The sequence below is a fragment of the Phymastichus coffea genome, unplaced genomic scaffold (assembly GCF_024137745.1).
Source record: "Phymastichus coffea isolate CEN01 unplaced genomic scaffold, Cenicafe_Pcof_1.1 PCOF00054, whole genome shotgun sequence".
Lineage (NCBI taxonomy): Eukaryota > Metazoa > Arthropoda > Insecta > Hymenoptera > Eulophidae > Phymastichus > Phymastichus coffea.
In genome coordinates this window covers 1,102,718-1,125,361 of record NW_026706865.1, presented here as the reverse complement: position 1 = coordinate 1,125,361, position 22,644 = coordinate 1,102,718, and the positions used below count along the sequence as shown (strand labels likewise).

The 22,644-nt window shown below is 31.2% G+C and overlaps 5 protein-coding genes across 13 annotated transcripts; 2 read left to right on the top strand and 3 right to left on the bottom strand.

Annotated features, from left to right (window-relative positions):
* Window positions 1-533: 533 nt before the first annotated feature.
* On the bottom strand, window positions 534-8,447 carry LOC131665739 (histone-lysine N-methyltransferase KMT5B-A-like). 4 transcript variants are annotated; one of them, XM_058937823.1, is made up of 9 exons: window positions 8,206-8,447; window positions 7,301-7,534; window positions 7,058-7,223; window positions 6,818-6,988; window positions 6,597-6,725; window positions 6,336-6,525; window positions 5,845-6,253; window positions 4,378-5,733; window positions 534-4,262 (listed from the first exon to the last, which is right to left on the bottom strand). In XM_058937823.1, exons 1-9 carry the CDS (start codon window positions 8,220-8,222, stop codon window positions 3,836-3,838), a joined length of 3,099 nt encoding a protein of 1,032 aa, XP_058793806.1. In that variant the 5' UTR covers window positions 8,223-8,447; the 3' UTR covers window positions 534-3,835. The 4 variants fall into 4 exon arrangements, with proteins under 4 accessions (XP_058793806.1, XP_058793808.1, XP_058793807.1 ...); XM_058937825.1 differs by lacking the exon at window positions 8,206-8,447 and adding an exon at window positions 8,117-8,204; XM_058937824.1 differs by lacking the exon at window positions 8,206-8,447 and adding an exon at window positions 7,888-8,110.
* Window positions 7,505-14,132, top strand: LOC131665742 (mitochondrial ornithine transporter 1). Of its 2 annotated transcripts, XM_058937829.1 has the most exons (6): window positions 7,505-7,643; window positions 11,097-11,708; window positions 12,643-12,879; window positions 12,947-13,110; window positions 13,190-13,462; window positions 13,566-14,131. In XM_058937829.1, the coding sequence occupies exons 2-6, from the start codon at window positions 11,603-11,605 to the stop codon at window positions 13,740-13,742; spliced, it is 957 nt and encodes a 318-aa protein (XP_058793812.1). In that variant the 5' UTR covers window positions 7,505-7,643; window positions 11,097-11,602; the 3' UTR covers window positions 13,743-14,131. The 2 variants fall into 2 exon arrangements, with proteins under 2 accessions (XP_058793812.1, XP_058793813.1); XM_058937830.1 differs by lacking the exon at window positions 7,505-7,643 and having other exon boundaries at window positions 10,877-11,708; window positions 12,646-12,879; window positions 13,566-14,132.
* On the bottom strand, window positions 8,652-10,801 carry LOC131665741 (PAN2-PAN3 deadenylation complex catalytic subunit PAN2). Its single transcript, XM_058937828.1, has 2 exons — window positions 10,666-10,801; window positions 8,652-10,582 (listed from the first exon to the last, which is right to left on the bottom strand). The coding sequence occupies exon 2, from the start codon at window positions 10,407-10,409 to the stop codon at window positions 9,087-9,089; it is 1,323 nt and encodes a 440-aa protein (XP_058793811.1). The 5' UTR covers window positions 10,410-10,582; window positions 10,666-10,801; the 3' UTR covers window positions 8,652-9,086.
* On the bottom strand, window positions 13,984-16,931 carry LOC131665740 (uncharacterized). Of its 2 annotated transcripts, none has more exons than XM_058937827.1 (8): window positions 16,802-16,931; window positions 15,654-16,692; window positions 15,420-15,575; window positions 15,161-15,313; window positions 14,844-15,081; window positions 14,688-14,783; window positions 14,309-14,599; window positions 13,984-14,235 (listed from the first exon to the last, which is right to left on the bottom strand). In XM_058937827.1, exons 2-8 carry the CDS (start codon window positions 16,655-16,657, stop codon window positions 14,158-14,160), a joined length of 2,016 nt encoding a protein of 671 aa, XP_058793810.1. In that variant the 5' UTR covers window positions 16,658-16,692; window positions 16,802-16,931; the 3' UTR covers window positions 13,984-14,157. The 2 variants fall into 2 exon arrangements, with proteins under 2 accessions (XP_058793810.1, XP_058793809.1); XM_058937826.1 differs by having other exon boundaries at window positions 15,654-16,714; window positions 16,802-16,925.
* A 1,132-nt stretch (window positions 16,932-18,063) lies between these two features.
* Window positions 18,064-22,312, top strand: LOC131665765 (zinc finger and BTB domain-containing protein 24-like). 4 transcript variants are annotated; one of them, XM_058937877.1, is made up of 7 exons: window positions 18,064-18,164; window positions 18,461-18,600; window positions 18,909-19,107; window positions 19,178-19,425; window positions 19,511-20,184; window positions 20,295-20,594; window positions 20,699-22,312. In XM_058937877.1, exons 2-7 carry the CDS (start codon window positions 18,466-18,468, stop codon window positions 21,024-21,026), a joined length of 1,884 nt encoding a protein of 627 aa, XP_058793860.1. In that variant the 5' UTR covers window positions 18,064-18,164; window positions 18,461-18,465; the 3' UTR covers window positions 21,027-22,312. The 4 variants fall into 4 exon arrangements, with proteins under 4 accessions (XP_058793860.1, XP_058793857.1, XP_058793859.1 ...); XM_058937874.1 differs by having other exon boundaries at window positions 18,068-18,164; window positions 18,396-18,600; XM_058937876.1 differs by having other exon boundaries at window positions 18,074-18,164; window positions 18,355-18,600.
* Window positions 22,313-22,644: the final 332 nt, after the last annotated feature.

Below are 22,644 nucleotides of genomic sequence, written 5' to 3'. Positions count from 1 at the left end.
TAACCACTTTCACGTGTTTAATAAAAAAATGTTAGGTTAGGTTAGTTCGTCAGTGCTCGACTATTAGCTATGCTAGAAAATTCAAAACTCAAAATTTTAAATTCATATTTTTATAATAAAATCAATATTTTAAATTAAATAAATAATTAAAATAATTAGTTATTCAAACATTGGACCATTGCGAAAAAGTGTTTAATCTTTTTTAAGTTGGAAAAATTTCTGAAGAGTAAAACCGAAATCTTGTCAGTCGTCCACGTCCACGATAAATTTATACCGCCGTTTTTCATGCATATAAATTTATACCTACCTGATGCCTTTGCACTTTTCGTTCGCACGAAAATTCAATATTTGCTCGAATAGTTTGTTGCATGGTTGACTAATATTTATTAAAATAAATGTTTTTTTAAATTAAAAATGTAAGAACGAAATGAATCATCGAGTACATAAGAAAAAGGCATGTTAATAAAAATTAAATTGTTTATATTGAATTCATTTATTTCAATATTCTAATAACTCATAAAAAATAATTATCATAACATTCTTTTTGTAAGTTACTGGATTAAATATAAAATCATGTTGTATCATACGACGTAATTAAGAATGCACGTGGAAATAAAATCCAAAATTAAAACTTCTATTCCTACGAACTTTTAAGTGTTTCAATGCTGCGATTTCCTAAAAATTTTGCACATTCGTAATTTTTGTAAAGAAAAAGAATATTTATACAAATTAAAAGATGTCGAAATTCAGTTACACTGTATGATTGTACATGCAGTGCAAAAGTGCATGCCTATTGCAATCATTACTTTTATAATGTACAGCTTTTTTTATTAAAATAATTTAATCACGCTAAACGAATTTTCATTTCCAATTGAACTGCAATATCCAATTTTTCAAATGAAAAGTTTACGTTTGGCATTTTTATACAGCATAAACTATATAGACTTCACTTTTCAAATTAATCAAGTCGCTACAATTCAATTGGAAAAAAGTTATACACGTAATTCAGGTTCTGAATCAATTATTACTTTGCGAAATTACTACTTTAGCGGTGTAAGTTCATCCTCAAAAATGACTTTCCGCTTCGTTCTCTTGCAAAATGTACTACTGCTTTCAATCAGGCAATCATTCTTTAATTAATAGTGGCAGTGAGGAAAATTCATCGGGAACGACAATTTCATTTGGCGACTTGTATGTTCATTAATTTTTCTCAAAATGGATTGATTACATCAGAATTGTTCGTAAGTAAATAAAAAATAATGGAACTATGGTGCTTCTATGGATACTATATCATTTATGATCACTCTTCAGAACAATGAAATCACTACAAAAAGGTTTGAAGCGAATATTGAAATAAGTTTTTTCACATCTTTTTTGTGGTTACACAAATTTGCAATTCGAAATTTTAATTCAACTTCATACGAAGTAATTTTGAATAATAAAGTATAATCGTTGCAGATTTGGATATAATTCTGTTAAAATAAAATTTAAAAAATAAAATTTAAAAAATAAAATTTTATTTCATAACTTATTTATTAAGAAATCGAAAAATATGGGCTTAAACCTGTAAACATTAATAGATCAAAAAGTAGAAAACTAGAAAAGAAATAAACTACGGAGTATTATGCTTCGAAAAAAATAAGAACTCTATTATTATTCAATGCTACAGTAAAATCCAAGCATATGGTTCAAATTTACAAAGCGTTATTAACAACAAAACTGTATTTCAATCTATGTATATCATTTTGTATTAATTAAAGCTACTATTTAGAATTCGATCTTTAATGCTGTAATAAAATATGCAATATTCACTTCGAAACCAAGTTATAAAAAGAATCGGCGGCATGCAGCTTTCTACGCTAAGTGTGTAAAGTTACTGCAAAATCAAAGTAATATGCTCGTTTTAAAAGTCCTATAAAATGATAATGCCACCAAACATAGTTTTTATTCCAGCATAATTAAGGACAGAACATGCATTCTCCCACAAATATGTCTTTTATTAGGTCTATCTACTATATTTTTTTGTATTTTTTCATACAACTGAAAATAACATTTAGCGGTAAAGCCGCCATAAACTCATAAACACACATTGTTTTCCAGAACTTTCACTTTCTATAATTATAACATAATATCTTTCTCTAGAAATTTAGAGATGATGTTCTTTATTTTTTTACCTTTTTCGTAAAAACACCACAGTTTTTACACATTAGTCGTTTACAAGTGAAATACAATAGAACGTAGAATAGATATTACTTTATATATATATATGTATATATATATATATATATCACAAACTTTTTTGTTTCTTATGAGAGGCGATTGTAATTACTTGCCGTTTACTTTTAATTGTTTATTATTTATACCTATTATTATATCTATCCGTATATTACAAATTACAATGCTTAAAATGTATCGTGAAACTGCTTTATTTTGTGTTTTATTTATACGTTTATGTGTAAGTGTTACTATTATCTTATAATACATGTTCTTTTACGTAATAATTACCGATGCGCTAATGTATGTTTTATTACTTTGCATATCACCTGCCTTCAACTGAATGCTATGACGAGTTAATGAAACTTACTGCATATTTATAATTCGAGAAAAATGTTTATAGTAGCAAAATGCATAACCATTATCCCATAATGTATTGGAAAATTTTATGATTTTCAGCAAAAACTTTAATAGTAGAAAACGGAGTCGACGTTGCTATTTTGTAAATTTTAGAGTTGAACAACAAGTTACACTTGATCCATTAAATATATTACCGATTCGATCATTATAAAAACAAAAGAATTTTGTATATTATAGTAATAATTTTGACATATAAGTTGTGATAATATCTCTATAGCGTTAATTTTGGTAGTACATTATATTGTTTTATTTTTTTATACTCAAAAATGATTTATATATTTTCAAATTGTATCTATTTGAGCCAATTATACTTTACCAATAATATTTATAAGTTTGACTAAAAATTAATTTTAATTTCCAATCATCGAAATAAAAATTGTCTAATGAATATTAGTAACATCACATTTTTCAATGATGGCACATAATTTTTTGAAATTAATTTTGTTTTCTCTAATTTACTTAGCTAAACGACAACATATTATATAAGAACTTCTGTTCTCGTAATGTGGAGAGCAAAAGTAACAATATAAATTACGTAAAATTCATTGCGATGTTAACCATCGTAAGCGATTAGCAGTCGAATAATATTTTTAGTCGATATTGAAATAATTTTAATAACATCTCTAATTTACAAATATACTATGTCTAATCAAATTCAATTTTAAAGATTACTGAAAAATCATTAGAATTTTCGTTGACACTGATGAAAAGAATACAAATATTGTTTATAGATTAAAAGAAACTTTAACCATGATTGTGTGGGTTACTCTTTATACAAAAAAAAAATCTTAATTCCGTATTTACAAAATGTTATTTTTTGAATATACAAAAGAAAATCGTTCTTCGAACTCGTCACATACTGCAAAGTAAATTCAGTTCAAATTGTTAAAATTACACAATTTTATAGCAAGTAAAAAAAGAAAGAAAGCCTTATCAATGAATCGATCAGTCTCTGAAAGAATCATTTATAACGGGTCGACTCACATTGTTATGTTCTACTAATAACATAAACCTAATAGTAAAAAAGTTGATCAACAAGTTATTTCAACCCATTCTCTGTTGAACCAATTAAAAAACGTTTATCGTTGAAAAAGAAACGGCTAAATCATAATATTGCACCGCAAGAAAAAACGTGATAGTTTCAACAAAAAATGGATTGAAAGCAACGATTCAACAGTCGCCGCTCAGCCTCGTCCAAGCGTTAGGAGTGCGTGAGGTCAATAGTGCGAGTCTCATTGCCGAAGATGAGCCTGAGCCGTTTCATAGTAGCAGGTGGTGCGATCTCTTTACGCTTCTTGTGTCGCCTTTCACGGTCGCGTGTTTTATGTTTCTTGCGTGGCCTCGAAGTTTGAGTCTCTTCCTCACCAACACCTTCCACTCGCAGCACTTCGTACTCCGGTACTTCATTGTCTTCGCTTGCCAAACTTGTTCCAGACTCTATTAATTCATCCAAAATTGGCGAACGTTTAACTCGAAGTGTCAACTTTAGTCGACCCCCTGGACGTTCCGGTGTCGCCGGATAAACTGGCCGTGGTTGTTGAACTGGTTGCCATGTTGAAGCCGACTCGTGAGATTGTTCACTGCCGACGCCACTTGTTCTGCTACTAAAACTGCTATTACTACTGATGCTATAATGTAAATTAATGATGAAATGATTAGATAATTAAATTTGAAGTAAAAGCTTATAATGAGCAAAATCGAGACATGTTGAATAAATGTAACAAATTGAAATAGTTAACTTACTCATTATGTTTGCCTTCACTGCTAACAGAATTATCTCTAGATGGGATGTTGTCACAGCCATTCCAAGGATCAAGATGCATTACAGAGTTGGTTGTATTTTCTTTTGGTTCGTATTTATCTCTTAGATGGGGAACACGGTTTGGTAAGGATATTTGTTCAAGATTGCTTTCTTTTTCACTGAACTCATAAATGTCTCCTTGGATACCTGAATCATCATCAGCTGCTCCAACAGGCATTGCACATTCCTTTTTCTGGCTTCTTGTCTGCCTAATATTACTACGATTAAGAAAACTGCGAGCATTGATTTTCTTAAATTTTGTTCTCGAACGACCAGTTGGTCTTCTGGCAAGATTTTTGCCAGGATGTAACAGTGCTTCAGTACATCTTTTTAGTGTCAAACTACGCGCATCTTCAGACTTTGCAGACAAAAATTTCTCTGAACACTCTATATTTGGTGTGAACGTATCACTTATTTCATTTGAATCTTTTGCAATCACACCATTCACTTTATTTTTAGAGAAAAAATTGTTATCCTGTTCGGTCACAATTTGTGCACAATCTTTAATGTCACTAGGATACTTTGAATGATGTATTGAGGTTGCTTGTGATTGTTTATAATCCATATTTACATTTGTTTCTAGAGCTTCTCCAGCTGAACCTTCTATAGAATCAAGTTGATGAAACTCATTTGTTTCATGAAATGGAGAGTTTTTAGGGGCTTTACCATGAATAGGAGATTTTCTACAACTGACATCATAGGACACATTTTCACTTTGTTTATGATACATGATTTTATCATTTATGAAAGATCGATCACAAACTTTTGCTGAACCTTCAACGTTGTGTACATTCACTTCACTTTTTTCACTTTCACTATTCCATTTGATATCAGAATTTGTGGAACACTGATAATTCTTCAATCCATTTTTCAGCCACTGATTTGGAATGGATTTGTCCGATGGGCTAATATCTGACACATTGTGGAACTTTGAATGAGATGTAAGGTTAGGATGACTTGGGCTAATAGAATTTGTACTATGATGATCGTTTCCATAAGTTGAAAACATATGGCTGTCATTTTCAGGTTTTGATTGTTCATTTTCTGAAAGCCTTGTTGAACATTCTTCATCTAAACTATTTTGTGATGTTGTTGAATGAAGACCTCGATCATGACAACCAATAACTATATCTTTTTTGGACGTTTCTTGATTATTGTGTTTATGTAAAGTTGAATACACACAGTTTTCATCACTTTCTCCTCTATCAGAGTCTTCTTTTCTGTGACGAACATGGATTGCACCGTGATGTATGCGATTATTTTCACTTCTACCTCTCTTGGCTTCTGCCTTTTGATGTCTATAATTAAATTACATATAAACATTTATTAGAATATTTAATAAAAGATTTCATAAAAGTATTTAATGAGATATTGTTGACTTTTTATTATTATATATTTGTTTTGCTTACTTGGAAGCCCTTAGACAACGTTTCAAGTTGTTGCGGTTATTATCATTATGATTAGAATTATTATTACTTTCAGTCTTATTTGCTTGATTTTTATTTCTGAGCGTCCGTGAAGCTGAACCTGGCACACTTTGAGGATCCTGTGATGCATTCTCTTCATTGCTTGCCAAGGCTGGTTGCTGAGAAATGTCCGAAAATTTACAACCCTGAGCAATCAAAAGCTCAGCATCGTATTTAGTAAGGCCTTTCCGCCTCATCTCTTTCATACTAAGTGACTGTGGAGCAATTGCAATGTTATTCATTTCACCATTCCTTTCAGTAAGAGTACTTTCTTGCTGTTTATTCACACCCAGCGGTTGCTGCCTATGTTTTGTTCGATTTATGCGGTTATCTGTCTCTCGCAAGCGATAACCTAAATTTGTAGCAAAGAAAAGAATATTTCTAATTTGTTAGTAATTACAACATAACTTACTGATTTGAATAAAAATATAAACCTGATTCTAATTCTTCACCAGGCTTTTGATTAGCAAATGCTCCAGTGCCACGTCTCTCGCAAGTTTCACATTCGCAGTAACAGTTACTATCTCCAAAAAAATCTTCTCCGTAAAAGCAAGTAATTTCTTCTCCTACTTCAATATCACGCAAAACTTTAACACAAGCAGTATCTCGACCAGTAGCAACAAACTAGAATCGTAAATTATTTGATATATCTCTGCTCTATAAAATGTTTTAATGAATTATAAAAAAATAGGCACCTTGCAGTTAGCTCTACAATCATGATTGATATACGCTGCTGGACCCAACCATAGTTGAGCACAATTTTTTCTACAACTGAACATTACAGAAAAGTCATTTTTGCCTGGATGTAAGAGAGCAGCTTCTTCCTGAAAATTTTCAAAGTTAATAATTAGTAACAGAAGGTCACACTTTTGAGGTTAGTAAAACTGTCAAATGACCAGAGCAATCCAACATATACCTTATCACTTAATTCTGCAATGCATCCTACAAGGCAAGAAATTTTATCGTTTTTTAACCACTTTTTGGTTGCGCATATTTTAGCTCCCTTTTGACCTTCAAGGGAATACCTATAACAAGGTTTTATTTCAAACCCAGAATTTTTATCAAACACCCTGAGGTATCGATAGATCTGAAAATACAACAATTAATCACAATATTGCTCAAAAATGAAAAGAAAATACAATATAGTTCTTCTTACGTGTTTTTCTAAATTGATCTGTTGCTGTTTAGACTTAGTATGTGGCAAACGAGCTCCCCAGTCCCCATTGATGAGCTTCTTGTACGCTTTCTCATAGTTTTGCGTCTGAATAAACTCATTAATCACCTTTTTCAACTCATCCTTGTTTGCCTTTAGAGGTCTGTACCTGCAAACGTTATTTCTTCATTTCAAATATCCATCAGAGTAAACAGAGTAAAATGTCGGTAAATAGCAGTAGTATACCTAATGTTCATTTTGTGTGTGGTGAAGCCAAGATAGGTGTCGAGAACGAGCGAGGTGGCGAGGTCGTCGTTATCGCAAAGCTCTTTGGGCGTCATACCACCGGCTTGGGTGAGGTTCGGCTGCATTTTCGAGTTGGTGCTGACGGTACCACCAAGCCTCTTGTCGGGTTGCCTCCGAGGCCCGGAGCCCTGTGTGGACAGACAGTCGACCACCATTCTGCGACTCGTACCCTTACTGTGAACAACACCAGCAGTAGCAAATTATTAATTTGATCGTGTCCTGCTCAACGAAGACGACGAGGATTAGTTCGCGGCAGCTCCAGCAGTCAAGTCGCCACTCGCTAGTTCGTACGTTTTCTCTCCCTTTACACAATGACGACGAAATGGCCGAAGCGGTATAGCCAGCCACGGCAGCATACACTCGCGCTGCTGCTCCGGGGCTTAGTCTTTGCTGCTGCTGCTGCACCACACACGCGATCTATCATGGCAGCAGCCAGCAAAGCTAGAGTAGCCCCTATTACACACAGTGGAAAGAACGGGTGGCGAGAGAGGGGGAGAGGGAGGAGAAGAACAAGAGGAGGCGCTCACGGTTGTCTTGTGTGGATGTGGATGATGCCCTTCTTTATGCGTTCCCGTTGACGCGATAATACTTGGAAATGCAAGCACAAGTCGACGCGGCCCAAGGATGTCAGTCAATCGCTTGCGCGAGCGACGAAGAAAAAATTGAGCGAATGTTGATGATCGCACTTTTTCGCCTCTGTCTTTCAGTCTCTCTCTCCGCACTGTGCACGCGTACCCAGTGGAATGTCTATCTAACCTCAAGGATATGTCCCCTGACTTTAACGGTTGCCGTGCTCGGTGACGTTGATCGCGATCACACAGAAGAGACGCGGAGATGATACACACCGTCGGGCGGACGTCATGGGTATCTTTTCTCCTGTTACAGTCTCTCTCTGTCTCGCTGCAGGACTGCGGTGCACCTAGGCTGCTGCCCCTCACACGTCCATTCCAAACGACTGGCTTCGTGTTATATGCCTCTCTTCTCTCTGTGGCGTCTCGCCACCTACGGTCTCTCTCTTTCTTTCTCTCTCTCTCTCTCTCTATCACGGTGTGTGTGCTAATACACGAGCTCTATGCAGTGTGTTGAACTCGCTTCCTCTCTCTCTTTTTGTGCGCGCGCAATTTCACCACCGAGCCACCTTTAATGTATCTCTTTCTCCACCCGGGTGTTGTCTGTAATATATTTTTTTCTCTATACACAACCTCGACAAGAGAAATTACGAAATCACCATATATTCTTCCAATTCAACACCCTAACGGCAAAAGCGTTTCCATAGTTACTATGGGGCTATCCTTAGCAGTTTTTTTCAAAAATTTCCGAGTGTCAAACGAGGCTTTCTGAACTTCGATTTTTTATCAGGGTGATAGTCCTTAGTATAGCAATTAAGTCGAAAGATCGCTAGATGCAGGATCGAAACAATCAATCACATTTCAATGGGAAAAGTACAAAATACTGAAGGACTTTTTTTTAAACCGATATATCTAAATTAGTGTGAGGGAAAATTATTTTAATTATTTATTGAAATTCAAAAATAGCATTTGAATCACACAGTGATAATATAATGAATAGTTCATTAGTATTCATCAAGAAATTTCAATAAAAAAATGATTCCCTTATGTTAATTAAGAATATGTGCATAGAAATAAACTTATTGGTATATATAAAAATGTATGAATACACTCTTTACAATGCAATAAATTTGTAATGGTCTTTAATACTGGCATTCTTATGGAGAAAGTATTTGTTTCTTCCTGTGATGTGGCTTAGGATTTGGAGCATAGCCAATAGATCCCTGCATTTTCATGGTATTGATAATCTCTTCATCTATGACAGGTGTTTTATGATGTACCTTCTTCGTTAATTCTTCTGGCCATTCACTCAATAAAGAATTTACGTTGTAAGTCATTGGTATAATACTGAGAGGTGCCTGAACATCATCAATATCAATAGATTGAATCATTTCAGAAATTTCAAAGAATTCTGTAGGTCTTGAGAATGTATTGAACTGTGGTTCTGCTACATTTGATGACATAAGATGAATGGAGCCTACAGAATCTCCAAAACAGAGGCATTGCGATGTTGTGGAAATATCCAATGACGATATCATTGCTCCACCAGTTGCTACTTGGTATAGGTTCAGTGATGACTGAACATTGGCATAAATTGTATCCAGAACTTGCATTTGTCCTAGTGGTGAAACCACAACAACTCTAGCTGAATAGCTTGGCAAGAATTTAAGTAAGAAAGGATATGCCACAGTTTGTAGTGGATTTATTGCTTTCATTTGTCTCAAATCATAAACCATAAGAAATCTGTCAACTGTAAGACCTTGTCTGCTGTTGCTGAATCCACATGTTATCATATAATTTCCTTGAACATCAAAGTCACTCAATGAGCCATTATGTGTTTCCAAAGAATGTTCTGTTTTCAGAGACACAGGATCCTTGAATTCTATTTTTCCGAATGCATTTCCTGCACAAATGTATCTGCTATGTTGTCTTAGCATAGCACAACCATTTTCACCAACATCAATCAAACGCTTTTCCTTGCTGGTATTTAAATCAAAGTCTATCAATCTCTCTTGGTGTCCACCCATCAGTATACTTGTTGGTGTATGTGACAGCAAACATTGCATCTCAATCATGTTTTCTGATGTATGAGTATAAATATGCAAGCCTTTACGATTTTGGAATCTCAATGAATTTGGAGTCAATGTAAAGATACCATTGTCCAGAGAACGAATTTGTCTGACTTCTTGCTTTGAGCAGACTTGGAATGAAGTGTACTTTTGTAATATTGGCCCATAGTAAGATGTTACATGACCACCTTCATTTCCAGTCCAGACGATTTCTTCGATTGTATCAAAATTTACAGTTGAAACTCCAAAACCATTTCCTGATCCATCTGTCAGCTCAGTTCTTGTTTCTCTGAACTCAGCTCCTGCAAACTGTTGATCAAATTCTTCTGCATTTATTACTGTACCATCAGGGGCCACAAAACTATCGGCTGGTATAAATTCAGGATTAGTCCACAATAAATTTTCCTCCATGTTGCTAGGATCTAATTTAGATTCTATTACAGGAATACTATAATCTATTGTTTGCAAAATACACTATAACTTTCTATTTCATCAAGGTTATTTGCTATCTTTAACACTAAGAATGATTTCGTATACTTCCAGTATGATTCCTGTGTAATTTTTCATCAAAATACTAGAGAAATCTATTGCAAAAAACGACCATTTTAAATGATTTTTATAAAATCAACTTTTATTCTTATTGTTGTTCGTGTATATTTTTATTTACCTCTTCTTTGTTTTCGTATTGTTTTCATCATTCTCAAATCAAATATGTATAAACTTCTGCTGATTGTTGATATTCGGCATCATTCTATTTTGATAACACAGTAACGCATGCGCCCTTAACTACAGCAGTATGTATAGAGTGCCGAATGTCGATGTTTATATAGGTGAACATATGACACTACGCTAGTGGAGTGGGCAGAGTGCCTTGTAAACAATTGATAAGAAATTAATTAAACTAGCAAAATGTTATGTAAAGAATTTTACCATTGATTGCGATAAAAATTTAAATTATGTAATCTCTAGTGAATCGGTTGAAAACGTCTACGAATTATTACTACATGCTACACATATTTCCATCGATTGATTAATAATAATTTTTAAACATATACTTCATTACTCCAGTTTTTAACATCGTCGACAAAAATATTTCAGACGCTAGCAGTAAAAACGATACATCAAGAGCAAGCATGAGGTTTTAAATTTAGCAGTAGATACGTAACGACAATGTTCTTTATCTCTCTGAATGTCGAAATTCCTGATAATCGGATTTTAAACTCAGCATGCTAACAAATATTATCGCAGCATCATCCACGTCTTTTATTACGTGTAATAACTCAATTCGAATAAGCAATATCAGTGAATATCGGGATACGCAAACATTCAGAAATTTTGTTGATAATTTAGTAGGAGGCCGAGAATCTTATCGCAGAGAGTGAAACAAACCGCATGTATATACGCCTAGATTTTCGAAGTCGTCGCACGCTAGCTGCAAGCTCTACAGTCTTTACTTTATGGATAGGATTTTTCGGCTGCTCTTCAGTCGTGACTCGTCTTACATACATATATATATATATATATCATATAACACGTGCGTTTGCGGACGAAGCATCAGCTGTAGTTCTGTTGCTAAAGAAGTTGTTTCTAATTGAAATTTGAAAATGTCATCTCTCGATAATGTGCAGAACAGTAGAGTACAAACTATGGATACAGAAAGAATGAAAAATTTAAAGGATGGAGTTATTGATTTTGTTGCTGGATCATTAGGTAAGTACTTTCACCTTTTTTTAGGTTTGTCAATTGACTTTTTTTAGTTTTTAACATACAATTAGCTATTCATTAATATAAAAATTCTGTGCAATATTTCAAAATTCATTCAAAATAAGTATCACATATATTTTCAAATATTTGTATCATTTATTTAAAAAACTTTCTTTTCAATAGTTATTGAATTTATTTAATTATGAAGAAAAAAGATTTACCTACAAATAAATTGATCTATATTTTTAATGGATTGCTATTTTAAAAAGATTCTTAAAATTTTTACTGATTTATATTATACTAAGAGCTATATTTTATTTTTATGAATTTTATATTATTCTTTATTTCTCAATTCATTTTTTCACAAATAAAAGTGGTTATATTGTTAATTAAATGCAGTTTGTGATAAGATATCAATTACTTAAAGTAGATTATACAAATATTAGTATACTCTATGAATAACTTAGCTATAAAATTATATATTTTATATTATTAGTAGTATTAATAATTTTATGGCTTAACAATCAAGAGTATAAGTTTTCGAGGTAATATAATAAATTTCAAATATTCGATTAATTAAATTGAGTGCTTTCATAAATTATGACGTTATCTGAGCTGTCTAATTGTTTATTTGTGAACTGATTGTACTTAAGTCATCAACATTGTGTAATTGTTCATGGTGTGTGGACAATTGTGCAGTTTTATTATACATACAAACTATTATGCATAGTAATATGGCATGAATCAGTATGTATCAATTTTTATGCTATATTACTGTACATAATAATTTGCATGTATAATAAAACCATGTTCTATTGCCTACACACCCAATTTATCAAATCCAAATAATTTATTAACAACCATTAGGGATTATTTAACATTTGTATAATCTAAAATGTTAGGAATTTAAAGGTACATGTTAAATGAAATTAAATTTTAGGAGGAGTGGCACTAGTTTATGTTGGTCAACCATTAGACACAGTTAAAGTAAAGATGCAGACTTTTCCAATTTTATACAGGGGGATGGTAGATTGTTTCATGAAAACATTAAAAACAGATGGAGTAGCAAGAGGGTTGTATGCGGGAACAGTGCCATCTGTGGTGGCAAATGTGGCTGAAAATTCAATATTATTTGCAGCTTATGGTGGCTGTCAAAAAGTTGTGGCTAGTGCTGTTGGTAATTGACTTTTTATCAAAATTCATTATATACTGAACATTAAAATCAATTTTATGAAATTCAATAGGTGTTTCGAAAGTGGAAGACTTGAGTTCAATTGGAAATGCTTGGGCTGGATTTTTTGCAGCATTTTTTTCATCTCTCACCTTGTGTCCAACTGAATTGATAAAATGTAAACTGCAAGCCATGAGAGAAGTACAAAATCAACAAATAGCTAAAGGAGCCAAAGTGGTAATAAAATTTTCTAGCTTTTGGATATAGTAAATCATTTGAAATAAATAATTTCATAAAAAATACCTTATAATTTGAGGAATTTATTGGTCCCTGGACATTGACAAGACAAATCTTAAAAGAATCTGGTATTCCCGGTTTATTCAGAGGACTAACATCGACGATAGCTCGTGAAATGCCTGGATATTTCTTTTTTTTTGGGGGATACGAATTAACAAGAGAACTGTTAGCTAAACCTGGTCAAAGTAGAGACGAAATTGGTTGGCAAAAGACAATGGTTGCTGGAGCAGTCGGTGGTAGTATACTCTGGCTTGTTATTTTCCCTGCTGACGTTGTTAAGAGTCGTATCCAAGTAATTATCAGTGCCGTTTTTATAATGAGATATTATTCCTTCGGTATTCTTCAAATGAATAGAACAGATTGTTTAAATTGCATATAATAAATTTTTTTTGTAGGTTCAAAATTTAAGGACGCCTGCCATAGTAATCGCCAAAGAGATTGTAAAAAAAGAAGGAGTAAGTGCCCTGTACAATGGCCTAAAACCTACACTAATTAGGACAGTGCCGGCAACGGCTACTCTGTTTCTTACCTACGAATATGTGAAAAAGTTCATACACCAAGTAATGGATTAACACTTGTCCTGTCTATATAAAGTAGTGAATTCATTGTTATTCTTTATTCAATTTCATTTGTGACGAAAGATTTTTTCCGGTATGCATTTTGTGTATGTGATATACCTCCACAAACATTCGATGTAATAGATTTAAGATTACAATAATATCATTCTTCACTGATCATAGCTTGAAACAATACAAATATAAATATATTTTTTATGTTCAGAATTTTATAAATAATGTAAATAATCGAATGAAATAACGATAACTAAAGGCTACTTTATTTTATGTGATTGTTGTATGATACAAAGAACACTGATTAACGTGATATATCCATTTTTTCAAAAAATAACTTGAAAACAAATGAAAATATAAAAAACTAAATATCTGTCAAAAGTGTCATTAGACTAACTTTGTTATGAAAATGTGAATTTTATTTGTGTAAATTATCTAAAATATATTTTTCTTTTTCACTGTTATTAGACAAATTGTCCCATTCATAATGCGGTATCTGGAAAATAATATTAATTTATTATAGGTATTACATTACTCTGAATGATTTAAAATTTATAATCAGAACTTACGAAAATCGGTTTATATCCGATTTTTTCGAGATGTCTTATCTGTACTAATACTTTGCCGACTGGTTTACGAGAATTATTAATAACCTGATGTTTAGAACCCATAATCAGGGCAAACCATTCTTTACCGTCAGCTGGCGCATACTTTGGTAAATTCCATGGTATTTGAGACAGCTTTTCTTTTGGTGAACCGTATTCTTTGGTTTCTGGATCGTAGCAAATTATGCCAAATGCTTTAGCAAAGTGTGGTAAAACTGCTTTGCGATAAAATCCATATTCCGATTTTAATGCTCTCTAAAAGTGAAAAAAGATATTATTTAGGTATAAAATATGTAAAATAATAACTACTTTTAGTATTTAAATATAAAAATTAATAGCATACCTTACAAATTTTCTCTATACTACTCAGAAGCATGCCATCTAATGTCTTATTTTCTGGTCTTCTTAAATTATTTTCACTTTTGTTAGATCCAAATGCCTGAGAGTATTAATATTAAGAATTATAATACACTACATCTTTGATTAACAAAAAACTTACTTTGCAAAGGAAGTCCACCACTCCTTCATCTAATTTAGGACCATTATATTCTGGATGATCAAATTCTAAACAATAACTCATTTGAAGATATTCATAATTTAGATTATAATAGTCATTTTTGCTGAAGTTTTCAATAAATTTAGGATCAAATATTTTTCTACACAATTTTTCGGTATCCTTTGAAAAAAAATTCATTAATAAAGCAAAATGAATAATCTCTATAAATACTTTTGAAAACCTACAAAAACATATCAAATTAAATTTTGTTTGATTAACTAAAACTGATAAAAAGAATAACATTGAAAGGAATTATTTACTTTTCAATTTCATCGACTCTGTTGGGTTCTAGTAATTCATGTATTACCATAGAAACAAATGGTGTTGTTTTGCCATTATAACCTAATATCAATAATGTCAACATTAGTTGGCCCATTTGTTTAATTTTTAAGTTTTTGATTTCTGTTTCAAATCTAAATCATATTTCAAAACAATCAAGTGATGATACATAAATGAAATATACACAATTTATAACACATGTATACCTTAGAAAAAATGAAAAATAAATAGTCCTTATACCTTTCTAAAATCTTAGACATCAAAGTCTCACTATGCATTAACGTTTTTGTTTGTGCATTAGCAATAGCAGTCAAAGTATATATTGACCAACGTGAAAAATTTCTTTCTAATTCTTGTAATAACATCATATATTTGTCACTGATTACTGGATTAATGCTAAACAAACAAATATTTAAATAGAATAATAATTGCAGTAAAATTTAAGATATTTGAAATTTAAATAAATAACTTTACCGTATAATATTCAATAAGCTGGTTAAATATATTTCATTAACAGTATCTACTTCAGCAATTAATTTATCTAGAAATTTTTGTATAAAGTTTGAACTCCTTATAGGAGTATCATATTGAGAAAAAGTTAATGCAAATATTCCTAATTCATTTAGTGTTAATTTGTCTACTTGCTGCTCTACATAATACTCAATATTGTACATATTTAGTGGAAGTTTACGGTTCATTTTCATTAAAAATGTGAGATGTATTAATTGTGTATAATGCATGTTCTGAGGTTTTCTAGCAATTTTTTTCAAACTATGCCAAGTGTATTCAGAACCTCTTGATATTTTCAATTTGTAGTACAAATGGCTTGTAAAAAGTATTTCATCAATTGTCCAATTTGAATATCTTTTTATTATCTCTATTTCAAAAGTCTTCCAAAGATCAGTAAAAACAGATCCTGTTTTGTCGATATTCCACAATTGTAAGCATTTGAACACATGACGTATATCACTATCACTAAAATTTATGAACTGACTTTTCAGTACTTCTAAAACACCATGAAACTTTTCATCTTCAATTGTTTCTTTGTGTTTGAAAGCATAATGCGAAAGGCGTTCAAAATTATCAATAATGTCAGAATTGCTCATACTGATCCATGATTGGCTTAGTAATTCTTCTAAGTTGTCAACTACTAAACTTTCATTAAATTTCATAGGCTTTGGTACAGAATTACTATAAGCTTCAGAACTTTCTAATAATTGTGAGCCTACAAGTTGTTGTTCTGTATATACATTATCTTTTACTAAAACTTTTTCTTCTGCATTTATATATTTTACATCACTGAAAGTACTTAAATATCTTCTTTGAGTACAGAAGTTACTAGCCACTGGTTTATTGTAAAAGTAACATGGTTTATAAATTTTATGAGAAAACGAAGTTGTCTTTAAAAGTAAGTCTAATTTTTGAGCAGTAAGTTGTCCAGCCAACTTTGATATCCTACTAAATCTATCTAAAATCATTTTTCTTGTAGTATTCAAGTTTATAAAAAAAATGTCTAGAAAAAATAACAATTATCACTGTAAGAAATAATAATAATAGCTATACTTATAAATAAATATATAAATAAATTACGAAAATTAAGGATGTAAAATAATAGAACATACCTCAGTAATATCTAATATTTTTGTATTTAATATTTAATCAATAAATTACATCTCAAAAGTTCATAATTCTAAAATTTACAAAACCGCTTCCAAAATTTGCAACAGTCCCAACAGTCAACACGTGCTATTGCTGCACTCCATCCACAGATGCTATATATAAACCTAATACGTGCGATGTGAGTGCGTTCTATACACGCGCCATTTTCAATTTTTTGGCTTTTACAGTAATTAAACAATTCAGACATTTGAGACAATTTTCGATTCATACACCTCTATATTTTCTGCTGAAGCCTTGACTGTACAAGTGACTTTAGAATTTATTTTTCTTAATAAAGTAGATAAGTTATTATTTTCGCAGACTTTTTAGTGTACTGCTAGCTCCTTCCAACAATCATACTTAAATTCTTACACATATATCCGTTTATAAATTTAGACTTTTAGAATTACTTTCAAGCAACCAAAAAATTACGTCTGGATTCCTAATCATAAAGGATTGGTAATAAATATCATTGGTTATAAGGGTGTTCGTTTTCATTTTCATAGAACAACTATTTAGAATCATCCAAAATTTGATTTTATACGCTTTATCTCTTCGTCAAACTAAAACTATCCCAATCATGAGAATAAGAAGTAATCATTACAATTTAACATATAGTTTACATAGAAAATAGTTAACTGAATCCATTTTGTCAATGTAGTTCAGATGTAGAAGATCTGAATCATGTTTTTTGATCATGCAAATACTTCAACTCACAAAGCGTCGATTGTCAAGCGTTCTACAGTACGTACAGTGCGTACAGTGCAGTGCTGCCATATAGAACTCATATAGGGATATCTATCTGGTGATTAACAAATGTTTGACCTGTTTTATCGACTAACTGCCGCATATTACTAATTTTTACATTTTCCTCAATTTTGGATAGAAAATCGACAAAAGGAAAATTGTTTCGTAATCCGGGAATAAGGAGCTATCATCCGCTACCGATATTATTTCTTTTTAAACAGGAGAAAAATGTTTAATGCATTTTGCGCGCTGTACGAACACCCGATTTTTTTTCGCAATTTTCTTAAAAACGGAAAATCCGGAAATAAAATTTCAAGCGGAGACATAATCCGGAAAAAGGGAGAAAACGTTTTAGCTCATGAAAACTCAAAAATATGATTAAAAAATTTTTTTGGGCGTCAGATGCACAAGTCTCAAGCGTTGATGGCTGCCGTATATAGGAAATATATATATAGATATATAGCTCACTTCAGAGAGTCTGAGCTAGAGCAGATTCAGCAAATGAATTTATACAATTAGACATAAACAATAGTCAAACTATAGTGTCTCTAAATTTTAGATTCCAGAGATAAGTACAAGGTTAGTCTCATTAACGATTTTATTGCTTTCGTTGCCACCTAATTAAAATAAAATTGTTACAATTTTTTTTAGTAGAAACGCAATTTTTCTATAAGTTTTAAATTAATAGCTGATTAGCCGTAGATTACAAGTGTAATTTCTTATAAGTTAATTAATTAATATAATCTTGCATAACGCGCGCGCCGCACAGGCGCCAAAAGGTGCGCATCTTTTATCATTTGCAATTCACAGTTGTTTTGATGGAGGTATTCACGGCGTTCACTAACAGTATTTGCTCTTTATTCTTATTTGTTGAGAATTGATGAAAGATAGAGGAAAAATGCAACAAATTTGCCGAACGTGCATGGCCACTCACGGTGAGCTCGTGCCCATTTTTACAAACAATTACTATGTGCACAATTTACCCGACAAACTCAAGCATATCATCAAAATTGAGGTTAGTCATTTTTTTATTGTAATTTTATTACTTAAAAACTATGCTGTTTATTTGCTAGTGTTGACTAAATAATTGATTTTAATGACGCTATATATTTTAACAATAAAATTTTGCTTGAATATAACTTTTCATTGTATGTGTCCCTCTTGATATTTTAGCAATCAAAACCATTTTTTATTACCATTCATGGTGAATTCAATCAAGCTGAGGATACTTCTATTATTATTAAATATTCTTTTATTAAATTTATTAAAAGAGACATTGCATTTTAATGTTTGCTTAAATATAAAAAATTTGTTTTTTTATAGGTTTCAAAAGATGATGATCTACCCCAAATGATATGTAAAAAATGTGTATTCTTGGTGGATTCACTGTACTGCTTCAAAGATCAATGTGAAATGGTTGAAGTAAAACTGAAAAAATCGTTATTGAAAAATCAAGTAAATAACACAAATAAATTGTCAAGATCTTGTGATCTCAGTCTTACAAAATTTGAATCAAGTAGAGGTAAGATTATAATTGTAAATTGTTTAATGAAAAAGAAATTTTTACATGTAAATATGTATTTGTATTTTAGATGAAGATAATTCTGATGCGGTATCATCTAGTGAAGATGAATATCACATAGAATATGTATCTGAAGAAGCTAGATTAGCAGTAGAAGGTGCCAAGAGGTTACGTCGCAATGCTAAAAAAAAACGTAGTTTGCATAGTGGAGTTAAGGTAAAATCAGTGGAAGTCTTACCTACAGAATCCAAAAGTAATAGTTCCAAAAATATTGACAAATTAGCCAAATATAATTATAATTTTTCTGAAATAAATGAGGTGCATATTTTGTAATCAATTTTCAGCATTTTATTGATATAGAAAATATTACACTAATCCATATACTTTTCCTCATTTGTTACAGGAAACAAATGTGACGGACAGTGATATATCATCATCATGTTGTACTTTTGAGGATTCTAAGAAGCTTCCAAATAAAAATGATGGAAATAAGAAATGGTTGAAACAAGGTTTTAAAAGAAGGCTGGATCTAGATGATAGCTACAATCAATTAACAAAAGTACCAAAGAAAGTTATGTTCAAGGATAGTGAATATGATGATGAAAATACTCAATATATTGAAGTTACAGAAAATCCAAAAGCTCAAAAAGAACTAAAACCAAATGAAAGAACTTTGCCTTCAACAAAAATAGATAGCAACATATTGAATAAAAAGATTCGTAGCTTCAAAACATCAAATAATTCAATGGCAAGTACAGAAATCTCAAAATCTGCAGTTGATAGCAGTAATAAAAAACTATATGAGTTGCGCATGGAGAATCTGATCAAACATGTCATTCTGAAAAATCCAAAGTCATGTACCATTTGTTCAGATTCTTTTGACACATATTTAAGTATGTTAAGACACAAAATTTCAATGCACATGAATCCAGATGAGCAGTCTTTCTACTGCCCAGTTTGTCAAGAAAAGGTTTTTTCTCATAAGCTATTACTTAAACACTTAGATAATCACAAAGATATTCATTCTTTCATGTGCGTTTTGTGTTCTGAAAATTTCTACACTACAGAACAGATGAGGTAAGTTTTTTTAGTATTCTGAAATTAAAATAAATTAAATTAAAAACAGCAAATTTTTTAAAACATTAAATTAATGAATTAAACACAACTGATTTTTCTGACGATTCCAGGTCTCATTTAACTTCTCACGTGGACCTTAATGAACTGACTTGTATATTATGTAAAGTCAAATTCGAGCGAATAGCCACTCTCATATCTCATATAGATATACATGTTAATAAAATGCTGGTCTGTTCGTTCTGTATTGATAGTTTTGACAGTAAAGATTCACTTCAAAATCACCTTAATGAGGAACATGAAGTATCTATAGAAAATAAAAACCCAATACCTTTAATAACTGAAAAGAAAAAATCCAGTCGCTTCCCGTGTTTACACTGCAAACGCAATTTCGCTTCTGAATCAGCACTTAGGTTTGTACTTATATAAAAAAAAAGAATCGAATTTATTCTCTAGTCAACAATCTAAATAATATATAAAATAAAGTTTAACTAATCAAGAAATCTTTTCTAATTAGGGATCATATAACGCAGAAACATCAAGAATTCGCCTGCCTCGTCTGCGACAAGAAATTTCCTACGCAAGACGAACGAAACGAGCACACAAAACAGTGTCATATGAAGGCAGATACTGAACAAACGGTGCAAACACCACCGGTAGACCGGAAAAAATTCCTTTGTCGCGTATGTCATGAAATCCTCGTATCACGAGTAGTCTACAGTCAGCATCTTAAAGAAAAACATTGCAGTCCTAACTTAACTAACGATGGGACGAAAGAACAGTCTGATACGAATCAGCAGTCAACTAAAGATGGCTTTAATTCACCAGCGTCTGAAACAACGTGAAAATCAAAGACTCTTGCCTGACTTATGCAAGTGATACTTTTACGAAAGTAAAAGAAACTTTTACAACATTGGAAATCATGAAGTTTGTAAAATTAAGTGATGATATTGTAAAGGTATCTCTATTATACGAGATGTTTTTTAGATTATAAATTGCCGATTGCTTAAATAAGACGTGTAATAATATTAAGATATCTATGAATTCATATATATTAATTGATTAAGAGGTCAATTAGTTATATAATCATTCGAATTTAAACATTTATCTAGAAAACTGATTGATTAAGTAATTTTTATAAGTTTGACTTAACAACATTGTATGCGCGCGTATGAGTCATGTGTTCATGTAATTATTGAAGATTATTTAATTATGAACATGATAAGGTATGTCCATTTCAAATAATTATCACTGGTATTCCATAGTTGAAGATTAAATTCCATAGTTACATTTATATAAAAATTAAATATCTTATTTCATTTCAAGATAATCAGAAAAAAATATTGCATATATAGTTATATTATTTTCAACTATGTTTGATATTTATAGGGTTTATTACAATTTTAAGTTCATATTTTAATTTTATAAATGAAGTTAAATAAATGTTGTGAAGATTAGATTAAAAAAGAATTAAAAAAATTTCAATGAATTTGATTTTTAAGAAAAAAAGTAATTGATAAAATTTACGCTCACCAAACGAATGTATGTACTCAAGATTATAATAAACGAATATTAATAAAGATAATAATTCTGTTTTCAAATATACAAATAAATGAAGAACGTTTGTGACATTGATGGCTTAATACATGCTGCGTTAAAAAATAATAAAGACACTAACGATTAGCAATTCAAATTATAACTGGTGAATTTTATTATTTTTTTATAAGATAGTTGTACATAAAAAAGAACAATTCACATCACTAATATTTGTGCCTTGATATTGTGATACGACAATCATACAATCACACTGAAATTCATATATTCATACCAGTTAAATTTTAAAGTGGTAATCGTTTGATAATGCAAAATAATAATTTAATTTAAGGAGTCCGAAATATATTTTCACAATGCATATAGTGTATTATACCTTTGATGTATATGTAGCGGTGCTTCTTTTCGTATTCTAAGTAACAATAGTAAATAAAAAGAAAATGAGCTGTCTTATTACTTTACATATGTCTGATTATGAAAAATGATTTTGTTTTTATTATTTTCTTATTATCCTTTGGAAGTATTTGATTGTAAACAGATTTTTGTGATGTTGAAATGAAAAAATAATTAAATATGCTTACAAAATTTCTCTAAATGTTTTTCAATTTTATGGTATGAAACATAATTTTCGAAATAATATTTGATATTCACAGCTTCAATAATATTGGATGATTTTAAAAATGAGTACAATTGTTGTGTAATTAATTATTTGACATACAAATATGTTATATAAGTTAAATAAGATTAGGTATTAAACAAAAACCAATTCATCTAACAAAATCATTCAGATATTTCCACACTTTGTTACAATAAATCCCGTACAAAAATATGAATATGTAGCACAAAACAAAGATATTTTTATTTGCAATTTGATAAGAACGAAAAGATATAGGCCATGGGGATCCTAACATA